Genomic DNA, 13082 nt, shown 5'->3' with positions numbered 1-13082 from the left:
CCTGATTGGTCCTCTGATCAGGTGACAACCAGGCTTACTGAACTTGTTAACCCTTTACAGTCAAAAGAGATATTAAGTACTTCTGTTCTATTAACTTTTACTATCTGTTTATGACAAGGGGGTTGGACTAGTCTCTTCCAACCTTAATCTTCTCTGATTCTACTCATTATGCCAGGGGTGGCCAAACCTTGGGAGTAGGGGTTTTAGGGCATCAGCAAGAGAGAGATTGAAACCTCGAGCATAGGCAGGTGTGCCCCAAGGGGGCTGGAGCCCCGAGACACCACAACCCCACATTTCAGAAGCCCTAGCCCTACCACTCCACCACAGGGTTGAAGCCCCAAGCCCAGGCTCTTGAACTTCTGAAGATTGTAATATGCGACTTAGAGGGTCAGTAAGTTTGGCCATCCCTGCATTACTCGTTTGTGTAAATTAGGATATATTTTCTTTATGTTTTGTTACAATTTTGGCTGTTGAATCCCCACTATACAAGGGGTACTGTTATCCGCTACTACGATACACTTTGGTCTCTGGGAGTTACACCTTGTGCTTACTGCAAAAAGTCTGTGCCAATGAGTGATCCTCATTCTAGATGCCTAAAGTGCCTCCTTGAGAGTCAAATTTGAGTGCCATGTCTTCAATCCTTTTTTGTCCTTTTTTTCAATCCTCTGAAGGGTGAGACTGCGTCACTTCCTCCTGGAAGCTGCTCTGCATCCATCTTCTGCACCTTCCCACTCAGAGCAGGTACCATATACTTTCTGCTTGGATAGGAGTGCCTCTCCAGACATTGCACCAGAAAGTCATCAATGAACCCCTTTTCCAGTGCCAAGAAAGAAGCAATGCATTGGAATGGCATTCCTCGAAGGAGCCAAGCTCCTTTGGAAGGTCCAGCTCCCCAGTACCATCCACTAATAAACACTGAGGAGGTAAAATGTTACCTGGAAAGACCACTCAATTCTTCTCATCAGGAGTTGTTGGCAGTAGTACCTGAGCCATTGGACCAACTCCCACTGCATTGTCAAACTCTTTGATGCAACAGTAGCAGCATCAAGAAAATATCTTGGTACCGAAGATGCCAGAGGGGACACAGCAACACAGGACCAGCTCTGCATCTCAGTGTGAGATTCTCCAGTGGTACTGGAGAGACACCAGCTGGTACTGGTTTCTGCTTAGGCTGTGTCTACAGACCTACTTTTAAGAGAAAGTCAGCCCTTGGTACCATATGCCGCTACGTCTTCAGACTATCCAGCACTTCCTTGTCCAGTACAAGACAAGGTAAACCCAGCATGCTGTCCCTGTTACAAACATTTTCAGAGAGATGCCACCTGACCTCGACATCAACTGGTGCAGCTCCTCCATGGTCAGGAGTTTTAGGGTCCTCCTCAGAGTCTGAGGTTGGTTTTGATGACCCTCATATCTGCAATAGAAGATAACACTCACCTTCATAATGAAGATTCCACTCCTGGTACCCATCAGATTTCCTGAGATCAGATCAGAGATTCAGATCTTTGGAGTGGTTGAGGCTGGGTCCTGTGCCTTACCCAACTGCCTTACTGGAACCAATTGGGCTTGCCTCCCATCACCAGATATCCTGATTCTTTATTTAGATCCCCAACAGACATTGGGCTGGTTCCCAGGAGGAAACAAATGATGTTGATGGTGCCAGTACCAAGCAGGAACCTCAATTTGAGCCTCAGAATTTGGAATCTCAATCCACCTCAGTACAAGGGGCTCATACTCATCTTTCTCTGTATGTCTCATCCTCACCTGTTAAGGCTGTGGTGCTGAGGATTGTTCTCCTGTCCAGGACAACTACAGCACCTCAGGGCCTACCAGGAGTTACTAACAAAAATAGCTACCTCTCTTGGCATTCAGGTTTAAGTGGTTCAGGAGAGTTTCCATAGGTTGGTGGACATACTGCGTTTGGTAGGATTTTTTCAAGTGGATCTACCTATAAATGAGGGCATTGTCGAACCTACAAAATATTTGTGGCAAATGCCATCCTCTGCGTCCAACTACTAAGAAGACTAAGAAGGTACCATGTCCCTTTGCAGGGCTAAGAACATTTTTACACGCTTTGTCCCATTCCTTAGTTGTTTCAGCAGTGAATGAAAGAGCATGTCAGGGATGGTCTTTTATCTTAAAGGACAAAAGCACGAAGAGACTAGACTTTTCAGTAGTTGGCCATAGCTGCCCTACAGTTTTGTATCTCTTAACAACAAGACTTACTGGCCAAAGAGGACTTCTCCCTCTGACAATGGGTTCAATGGGATTCTCAGGTTGCCAGCGAATGCCTGGCAGAAATTCCAGTCCATCTTGGAATGTGCGAAACTAGTGTCTAGGACCTTTGATAGCTGTTTTAGATTGGGCAGATTTGGTAGACAGAGCCATGGCATCTGCAGTAACTAAGCAGAGGTGTTCATGGCTTCAATCATCAGGTCTCCTGCATCAGGTCCAGCAGATTATCCAGGATCTCCTCTGTGAAGATCCTTCCCTCGTCTCTCAGAAGACCGATGAAAAGCTCCTCAGTTTCAAAGATTTGAGGGCCATGTGAAATCATTGGGAATTTACAGTCCTTTCCTTAAAAGAAAACAGTTCCACCCTCAGTGTCTCCAAAGATACCTGCTCTTCTCATCTATGCAGCCTCACCACTTCGGGGGCAGGGGGGTGGGGAGTATACAGGATAACGCCACCTCCTCAGTTTTCTTCCATGATGCATTTTTCAACACAGTCTGGAAATCCCAAGCAGCCTGTTTGATTCTCTTGTAGAAGACAGAGTACTAGATCATTGCAGACCAGTTTCTCTCTCCCCTGTTTTTTTCTCAATAGGTTATTCTATTCCACTTCCATGTGCTTGGGTCCATATGATCACAGATTGATGGATTCTTAGTACTCTGGAACAGGGATAAACACTGCAGTTTATTTCCATCTCTCCCACCTGCCTTCCCTGTCCCTCTTCAACAAGCACTCTCACAAGGTTGTTCTCCTCCAGCAGGTCCAGTGTCTCCTCCGTTTGGGATCTATAGAGAAGGCTCCCCCTCTCCACTGAGAGCAATGTTTCTATTCATGTTACTTCCTTATCCCAAAGGCCTTAACCATATCTCCAACCCATCCAAACCAGTGACATTTGAATAGCTAAAGCAAACAAGGATTCTCATGGTCACTCTAGCCTCCATAATCCCCTCCTGGATTCTTTTGCTGGTATATTACCCTCGGCTTTTCATTTGGCTGTCCATCAAAGCCACATTCCTGTGATTTCTAGTAAACAGCATCCATTATCAGTTTACAGTCTTGCCTATTGAACTGTCTGCTGCTATGCAGATATTTCCAAAATGCGTGTCAGTAGTGGCTGTATTCATGGTAAAGGTGTTTTATAGCTCAGTTGTGTACATTTGATTGTGGAGAGTATCTGTGCTTAAAAATTTTCAATAAGAGTGCAGGTTCTTCTTCCAGTGATGTTCTGATGAGTGCTCACCTGTAGGTGCGGCAGTGCCCCTTGCCCCTGGGATCGAAGATTTTCATCAGCAGTGCCTGACAGACTGCACATGCTTACCTCCCTCCACACACACCGTGAGTGGGACGTGTATAAATAGCACTGTGCAGTCTGACCACCCCACAGTTCCTTATCTACTGCCTTTGGTCAGGGACAGAATCTGCAGCAGAGCCTGCTTCTCCTTTTCGCTTAGTAGATAGTGCCTTACCTGTCAGTTTTAGTGTAGTTATTACCACTTCTCCTCCTTCTCCTTTTCTCTTTAAAAGAAGTACTTTTTTGTTTTTGCTTTACTTTTATAATTACTCCATAGATGAAGTTCTTCTTAGAGTGCTTGATCATCTCAATTCCATGTTAGGCGTAGGCATGCCATGTGCACCTCTGCCAGAGATTTTTTTCCCTAGTAGTATCTATAGAGTTGGCTCTGGCACCCTCTGGAGTGCTGACTCATGCCCCTACACCGTCTCAGTACCGTCTTACAGCCCATAACAGTTGCTGGAACAATGCTTTTGCTTCAGCAAACCTCTAATGATTTCTTCTGATTCCTGTTGTAAACAGTTGTTAGTAGTTGTCGTTACAGTTAAGTATTTTATAGTTTCTCGCTATTAGTTAGTCCCCTTCATGACCTTGTTCCCGGTCTGGGGCATGCCCCAGGCTTCAAACCATGTGCGGTGTGTGCTAAGCCCAGGCTGGTCAGCAACCCTCACTCCAGCTGCTTTAACTGTTTTGGGGAAGCCCACGTTCATGGTAAGTGCACGATTTGCAGGGGCTTCTGCCTGCAAACCCAAAAGGAAAGGGACATCAGAGTTAAAAGCTGTCCTGATGGAAGCTGCGCTGAGATCGATGTCCAATCCAAGTTGGCCAGACTCGGCACTGAACATGTCCATCTCAGTGCTCTTCCTGCTCTGTGTCCTCCTCGGCACCATTCAACATCCCCTGCACCAAGGAATATATAAAAGAAGTGCACCAAGATAGGGCACTCCCTAGTGCCTGCGGGGAATACAAAAGACTTAGAAAGAGAGTTGTGACCCACATCAGGCCTCTCTGTCCTGCAGAGGTGTGCAACCCCGCCAGCCCAGTCCAGGACCCGCCCCGTACTCAAAGATGTACCACATCTTAGGGGACAGGCTTTGCCGGTCCTGCCTACAACCCATAATCGGCAGGTGGTTACCGAGCCAGCTAAGATAGTTGTCTCACGGGGCAAACCTGCTTTAGTGTCCTCACAGTGTTCCCCTACATGGCATTGCACCATATCCAAGTATGTCTTGAACCTCACGATAGCATTCCCCAGCTGGCCAGCAATGGTCACTGTCCCCCAGGAGCCGATCACTTGAGCCCCAGCACCATGCTTCTGACTCTAGATGTCAGTTGCTGGAACCCAGATATTGCTCTCCCTCCTGGTACTGGTCCCCGGAGTGGCACCGATCTCCTGAACAGAGACTATGTTCGCCAGAGTCTCGATGATGATCCTTGGACTCCTGGCACTGATCACGGATCTCCCATAGCCAGTCTCTGGAGCATCACTCTCCAGCAGCCTATCATAGCCACTAGACGTGTGCCTTGGTGTGCTCCCATAATCTTCCTACAAGGAATCCTCAATGGATTCTGAGACCGCGCCCCTGCAAAAGAGGCACCACCCACCGGCATACCAGCCGGATATGGGCACTGTTCCACCCATGGGCCTGTGGCCCCTGAGTCAATGGCTAGTCCATTGGCGATGCTGGAATCCATGGGGGTTCCCTGCGGTATTGAGACGTTTCTCCCATCCAACTTTGGTGGAAATGTCCGAGAGGCATGCCATGATTTCTCCTTCCTCCCCTCCCCCCAGCTGCCTGCATTGCCTGCCATATTGGCTTTCTACCCACCTGTTCAAGGCAGATCAGTTTTTGCCCATGATATGACACTCAGGTTTCTGAATGACCTGGAGCGACTCATCCTCAAGTTCATGACCCTATCCCACCTTGGGTTCTGAACCTGGTGCTTCCAAAGCTCATAGGGTCCCCTTTGAGCCATTAGCCTCATGTTCATTGCTTCTTCTCTTATGGAAGTTTTCCTTCCTGGTCGTAATCACTTTGGCCCGCAGAGTCTCTGAAGTTACAGCACTTGCTTCCAAACAACCTTATATGGTATTCTATACAAAGACAAGGTCCAACTGCAGCCCCACTCTGCCTTCTTGCTGAAAGTGGTGTTGCAGTTCCACAATAATCAGGATATATTCCTGCCAGTATTCTTCCCATAGCCTCATAAATCCAGCAAGGAATGCAGGCTACATACCCTGAATGCCAGATGGGCATTGGCCTTCTACCTCAAGAGGACCAAGCCCTTTTGCAGTAGCAGACAAGATGAAAGGCAGGCTGGTTTCCTTCCAGAGGATCTCCTCATGGATAACCACCTGCATCAGGTTCTGCTGTGAGCAAGAAGGTGTGTCACTGCCAGCTATTGTGACACCCTTTCCAACAGAGCTCAAGCTTTGTCAACAGCCTTCCTTGTGAAAGTACTGATACAGGACATCTGCAGAGCCGTGACCTGGTCTTCAGTCCACACCTTTGCATTGCATTATGCCATTACCCAGCAAACTGAGGATGATGTAAACTCTGGTAGAACAATGTTGCAAGCCGCAAGACTGTGAACATTGAGCCCACTCCAGGGATACTGCTTGAGAGTCACCTAATATGGAATCAGCAAGAACAAGCACTCAAAGAAGAAAAAATGGTTACCTACCTTTTTTAACTGTTGTTCAAGATGTATTGCACATGTCTATTCCATGACCTACCTTCCTGCCCCACTGTTGGAGTTGATGGCAAGAAGGAACTGAGAGCGTGCAGGATTGGCGGTGCCTTATATACCGGCGCATGAGCACAGCACTCCAGAGGATGCCAGAGCCGATCCTATGGATACTTCTAGGGGAAAAATCTCCAGCAGCATTGTATGCAGTGCACGCACGCTTAACATGGAATGGACATGAGCAACACATCTCAAAGAACACCAGTTATGAAAGGTAGGTAACCTTTTTTTTTGCCACCAAGACTGGCAAAAACATTTTGTGTTCATTTCTCATGAAAGACACTCAAGTACCATGCTGACATGCAACCTTATGAAAACCGAGACAGACAGAGAAATGGCTTCTTTGCTTAATTCTGGCAGCCAGAACTTACATGTTAGTTTAAAACCCACAACTGAAATTCTTGAGAATTTTTACATTGGTTACATTTTGGGGAAGGAGTTTCATTTCTGTATTCTCAGGAAAAGTGCAAGTTTCATTCAAAATTATGTTTAAGTGGACAAAACAAATATTTGAAGATTCAAATTCCTGGCGTACATTAATAGTTCAAGAATTTTGTGGGTGTTTTTTTTGGGAGGTGGGGGCTCCCAGCCTCCAAGATACTTACATCCATTTAAGTTGTGCCATCCCATTACAAAATCATGTAATTATAGATGCCTCCAGTTTAGAATATAGTGGTCACCTAAGCCATCTTTGAATATAAGGCCTCTGGACACCAGAAGAAATTAGATTTCATATGGCTATAATCAACTAAACAATTCTCCTGGCACTGAAAGCCTTTCTTTCTGAGATTAAAGTTTAGTCTTTGCAGAACTAGACAAGCAGTGCCACAGCAATGCAATACTTCTTACTCCAAGCCATTTCATGTCCAGTCCTCATTTAATTTTTTCACAAAAGTCAGTTAATATTCTTAAAATAACTGCACAACTGAACATCTCTAGGGATTGGATAAACAAGGCTACCAGGAAAAAAAACTATTTGAGGGAACAGCTTATTGTAGTAATGAACAATTCCAGTACATACTACTAAGATTAAAATGGTAATAAGCTTTACAAGGTTTGTCTGATTATATCACCGTGATTTGCTGATTCTAATATTTCACTTCCTTCTTGAAATACTTTGTTAGGCGTGTAATAGCTCTACACAATTGTTTAATTCACCAATAGGATCATGCATCATTAACCAGTAATATTGATTATGTAGTGCTGCAACTTCTTATGCAAGATTAGGTTGGTACTGGAAGCTTAATTACATTTTAAAATATAACAATATCTATTTTCTCTTTTTATTTTGTAGACATTTGTCAATGATGTGAGGATTCCTGAACAGACATACATTACTCTGAAGCTTGAAGATAAATTGAGATTTGGCTATGATATCCTTGTTATAAAAATGTACAACTATTTGCAAGGCATTTTTCTTGTAAAAGTATATTAGCTTTTCTTAGTTTAACTGATCATAAAGTGATCTGATTTGCATGCTTTTCATATTTCTTTAGTATTTATTAGAAGTAATCTGCAGCCTATATTCCTTTGCCCATTAAGAAAATATAAATTGTCGAGAACCTGTAGTTTTAGAAATATTATGCCCAGTGGCAAATCAAGAATGGACTTAGGAACGTTCTCTGAAAAACAAAGGCTAAAGTAAGAACTTTAGACAGCTAAACTGTTGCTGAATGTTACAAGTTCCCACTAGTATCAGATATTAGCTGTGCTGCTGGAAGTACCATGCTCATCTTAATAATACTCTGCATTTCAGTGAAATGTTAGTGAACAGAAGCAGTAACACAGAGAAAGTGAAGAATCCGTAGTAAACAGCTATACGTGCACATTGAGGAAGATAATTCTGGTTACTTTGTGAATGCTGATAAATACCTTGTAAATGGCACAATATTTCATATAAATGCTTTAAACTCTAATTCAAAGAGAAATACGGAATTAATTTTGCTGGTTGTTACAGTCAATGTCTCTGGTGAGGTTTTCGTAATCAGCCCAACTCCAGAGAGAAAAATCAACTTCTCTTACACTGAGTGGAACAAAATTTCTTGTCTCTGTGTGTTGCCCATCAAGAGGGAGATGAACAAGAAGACTTGCATACGGTAAAAGTGAGATTAAGGAATGTGAAATAATATCCTCATTGTAAGTCAGTTTGGTGGGCTGGTGGTTTTCCAGTTTGTATAATGAAATAGCGATAACATCCTTTGGCATCTCCATGTTTCAGAACCCAGTATGTGAGGTGGTAAATAATCACATTACCCAGCTTTGCAAGAATCTGTTACATGCCTTCTCAGCTTTTCCAGTGCTCCCTGGAACCATACAAAAGGATAGGAAGAATAGAGCAGCCATGTTACCCTTTGTCTTCCTAGCTAAAAAGGTGATGGCTGTCAGGTTTGCTTAATCTAGCAAAGGACCTTCCAGTGTCTCTGTCTCACAGAGGAGGTTTGCTGCTGGAAAAATCATTCCTTCGTCCAGGACCAGACAGCTTCATATTGGACACTTCAATTAAATGATTATCATCATTCTCATGGACCTGAAACAGAAGTTAACACAGAAGACTTATTATCTTGGCTGATGCAAATTCAGTGTTAATGAACTGAAACATAGCCTTGAGTTCCTCGAGGAGGGCCTTAATGTGGACGTATGAATGTCCCAGCAAAAAGGTGAAATCTCTATACATTACATTATACTATACCTCTATACATTAATGTTAATAGCCTGTTCAAGAAAAAGAAGTTTTGTGTAAATTCCAACATTAAATGATTCCTTAGGGCAACAGCCCATATTCCAGCCTCACAAAGTCAGCGCATGACCTTGGAACCTCTCATTCAGCTCCTTACTGCACTACCCAGATTGAACTCCTCCAGGAGCTATCATCTCACTTCCTATCTATTAAAGTAGACTTCTGGATAGCTGCTGTCTCCAATCAGATTAGTTTTGTAATCTGCATGTTTCTCCAGTGAAACCCTATATTGTATTTTTAATTCAAACAGATAGTCTTCACAATTCATTCATTCATTCCCAAAGTAAATTCAAGAAATGCTCCTCCTTCTGTTAAGCATCAAAATCCAGTAATTAGGAGCACTGACAATCTGAGTACTCAAGTCACCTGTATTGAGATCTGCTGTGCAGCTGCATGGCCATCTGTAAATTCAGCATATTGGTGATCCAGTCTTTAGTCAATTTCACTTTTGGAAAAAGTCGTCTTCACACCGTAGTGGCCAGATGAAGAAGAAGCGTAAATAAATACCACATTTTAATGTCCATGTTTAAAGGATGAGTCTGCGTCCTACCCTGGAGGCGCAGTCCTGTGAAAATCCGGTTGTAATGGATCTGTGGACTTGAGCATGAAGAAGAATATAAAAACTTGTGTGCCTATCAGAAATGCCCATTTTTTGAGTAATAAGTTCCACAGATCTGGTCTGTACTGCAAACAAATAGATAATCCAGAATAGAGATGGAAGTTTACATCCAAAGATTTTGGGTTTGTTTCATTAGGGGACGTTGCCCATGCTCTGCACTAGTATAAATTGTGCTTTTCTTCAAAATATAGTTAACGCAATATGTAATTTAAGAAAGTACAATTACATTATTCTGCCTGTGGAAGATGTCATAACTGGAGCTAACTTCAGGGGGCTAAGACGTTACCTTGCAGACAAAGAGCGACTGACTCTCTTGTTTTAGCCCCACCCTCCAAGAAGACTAAGGTACTCTGTGGACTTCACTACTTGGAAAAAAAGAGAACTTTCAATTAAGCACAGATAAATTTTCCAATTCTAGACACTGAGCTAAATGTTAGTATATTAAATGGAAAAAAAAGAGTAAGATGGTGACATAACCGTTGGTCACATACACTGATACATAAGTGTATCTCATGATCTCTCGTGGTCAATCATCATCCTCCCAAACCTTTCTTTGCTGTCATTCCTTGTTGTATGCCTAATTTGTAAACTCTTCACAGCAAGGACTAGTCATTTTTATACTACTGTATTTACAAGGTACATACTGTAGCTATTGTACATATTGTACTGTATTTATTACAGGTAATGAATCACAATGTGTTTATTTTGACAAATGTACTTCATAATATGTTAGTCATAACTGTAATATATTTTTTTGAAAACTGTGGTCTTAATATGAGACTACATTATAGTATCTTCTAGATCTTTTAGAAGCTGGATGAGATTGTCGGGTTTTGTGAGAGTTTTTGTAAGTAAGCAAAGTAAGAATGTATCACATTTCTAATATTCTTACATTGTTTAGTATTTTCATCCTATTAAGTTACATTTATTCCATTTTAAAGAGAAAATCTCAATTTTTTGCTGTGGTATATCTTAAAGTAAGACTTTCTGTCTGTAGTGTAAATTTTTTTTTTGGAGCTGTGAAACTTTTCAGGTTGTTTTCCTTATCATTTCATACATACTAATCTTTTTACTGTAGTCAGAGGTGAAATGAGGGTCCCTGAAGAAGCCCTTAAGGTAATAACGTGCAATCACTATTGTCACTGTCTAAGGGTTAACTGTACCTTTGGCCTCCCCTCCCGACCTCTTTGCTTTCTCAAGGGTAACCACTTAAGGTTTCAGGTTTTTTAACAGTCACCTTTCTCACATGGAGACCCATGTCTCTCTCCAGACCCGGTTTTAGGCATGCAATCCCTCTGCACCACACTGAGTTCTCCAGCAGATCTGACTTGGGTCTAGCAGTGGTTCACTCTTTCTCCAGGTGCTAGACTACAACAGTGCAGACCAGTTATCAACCAGCATTCACAAAGCAAAGTACATTTACTCTTGAGTCATAAGCATCAAAGACAAAACATTAAAATTAAACAGAAAAAAAAAAAACCAGCCACATCATCAGGCAGATCTACACTTATGCTAAAAGCTTACTAGAAGTCACTCCACCTCCAGCATTTGGCTCTGGTAGGAGATCAAGAGTAAGAACACCTTGGGACAGTTTAGCTGTTTCTTTATAGAATTTGGGCACTTGATCTCTGGCCAACTGTAACAGGTAACACTGTCAATGCTCTTCTCAGGGAGCAAAGCTTCAAAGGCTGAGTTTTTGCGTAACTGGCACTGGGGATTTTGTATTAATCACCCAATCCCCCAGGAAACCAACTCACCAAGCCAGGACACTGAAAAGGCACTGAACATCTATTATAGCAGAAGTCCATGCCTCTCTGGCATATTTCGATACAATAGTCTTTTGAAGTCCTCATGCTTCCCAAATTTCACATCTGTCACACCTTTATTTATGTATTCTGCCCTTCTCTTTATATGTATAACTATAGTTAATGCAGTTTATTTTAGTTGAGACTTTTTTCTTTTTTTCTTAAATGTTGTTTAGCATGAAAAATTTACAAGTCAACTCCAGTTATCCCAAAAATCCTTAGAGGCAGAAGGATCAAAGCCGGTCAGCTCCACAGGTACAGAGCCAAAGGTACCAGATGCCACAGGTGAAGTGCATCACAAAGCTACAGAAGCATTGAAGTCTGAAGAAAAATCTATGGGTGAGATCAATTTTTGTAGCAATACAATGTATAATTAGAGAAGTCAGGTTTTTTCTTTCCTCAGCTATTTCAACAGATAACTGTAGAAACGTTGCAGAAGAGATTTTTAAAAAAGGTTTAATAATAACCCTCAGAATTTCTAGCTTTCTTTATCACAGCATCCAGACATGAATATAAAAACTTGAGTAAGTTTTTTGCTCTGAGTTTCCCGAATTTCCAGCTCTTCCCCTGCACTCAGCCATCACACCCAGTGCAAACTTTTGTGAACCTTAGCCATGGTAGAGTGGCACTTTGTTGAATTTATTCACTAATGAGACTTTTCAGTTAACCGGTAATATTTTTTAGTACTCTTCCGTTCTTGATAGTTCTACCTCGTTGTATTTTTCTGTAATATTTTTGTGTTAGTAGGTTATAGTATAATTTATTATTTTTTCTGGTTATATTAATATTATTTGTATTACTATAGCGCTTAAGGACCCTGATAATGGACCAGGACACCATTGTGCTCGGCACAGTGCAAGCACAGAAGAAAAGGACAGTCTTTGTCCCAGAGAACGTACACCCACCTGAGAGGTAGGAGATATGGATTCAAATCTTCTCTCTGTCTGATTCAAAAGATGGATTTGAATCCACATCTCCTATCTCCCAGGTGAGTGTCTTAATCAACAGGCTGTACAGTTGTTTGTTTTTTTCTCTCTCTCCCGCCCCCCCCTTCCATCCATGAATATTTTTGCAAAGTTGAAACAGCTTCATTATGATCCATTGAGAGCAGAATACTGTGTAGCCTAATGGATAGGGCACTCATCTGCTAGGGGAGAGACTTGAGTTCAAATGTCTGCTCCTATGAATATTTAAGTATTTATACAAAATGGAACATATTCAACAGAAGAGATTGAGAGTAACTCACCCTCGAATAGCCTATAGTTTGGAGGTTAGGATGCTCACCTGGGAGGAGAAGATCTTAATTCAGATACCTATTCTAGAGTGGGAATTCAAGCCTGGTTTTCCCACCTGCCAAGCAAGTGCCCTAACCATTGGGCTAAAGGGGCGTGTGACGAGGGAAGCCGGGGCTCAACCCTCCCTGTGGAGGAGGGGAGCCACACCGGCCTCGTCCTGTTCTCACCGGGTCCTGTCCCTCGGGTCCGCGGTCCACTGGCTGGGCGTTCAGTTCCTGTGGAGTGGGCTGGGACACGGCAAAGTCAGTGGGGCCCTGCCTTGGACGCAGGCGGGCACCAAACACAGTGCACTAGGCTCTGGCCCTTTGGGCAGGGCAGAGCAGTGACAGAGTCAATAGGGGCCCAGCCCGTGGTT

The 13082-nt window shown here is 42.9% G+C and overlaps 1 protein-coding gene across 9 annotated transcripts in view; it reads left to right on the top strand.

The window, feature by feature from the left end:
• CEP170 (centrosomal protein 170) overlaps window positions 1-13082 on the top strand; it is a 220860-nt gene that overhangs the window by 72054 nt on the left and 135724 nt on the right. For 8 of the 9 annotated variants that reach the window (XM_075064198.1, XM_075064194.1, XM_075064196.1 and 5 more), the window contains exons 4-6: window positions 7566-7647; window positions 10688-10743; window positions 11609-11771. In XM_075064198.1, the coding sequence (XP_074920299.1) occupies window positions 7566-7647; window positions 10688-10743; window positions 11609-11771 (301 nt within the window). Of the gene's footprint in view, window positions 1-5853; window positions 5909-7565; window positions 7648-10687; window positions 10744-11608; window positions 11772-13082 lie in introns of those variants that run through there. The other variant, XM_075064199.1, reaches the window with a different exon arrangement.

The sequence above is a fragment of the Chelonoidis abingdonii genome, chromosome 3, assembly GCF_003597395.2.
Source record: "Chelonoidis abingdonii isolate Lonesome George chromosome 3, CheloAbing_2.0, whole genome shotgun sequence".
NCBI lineage: Eukaryota > Metazoa > Chordata > Testudines > Testudinidae > Chelonoidis > Chelonoidis abingdonii.
Note: the sequence above shows the minus strand (reverse complement) of the source record. Positions and strands in the feature narration are given on the sequence as shown.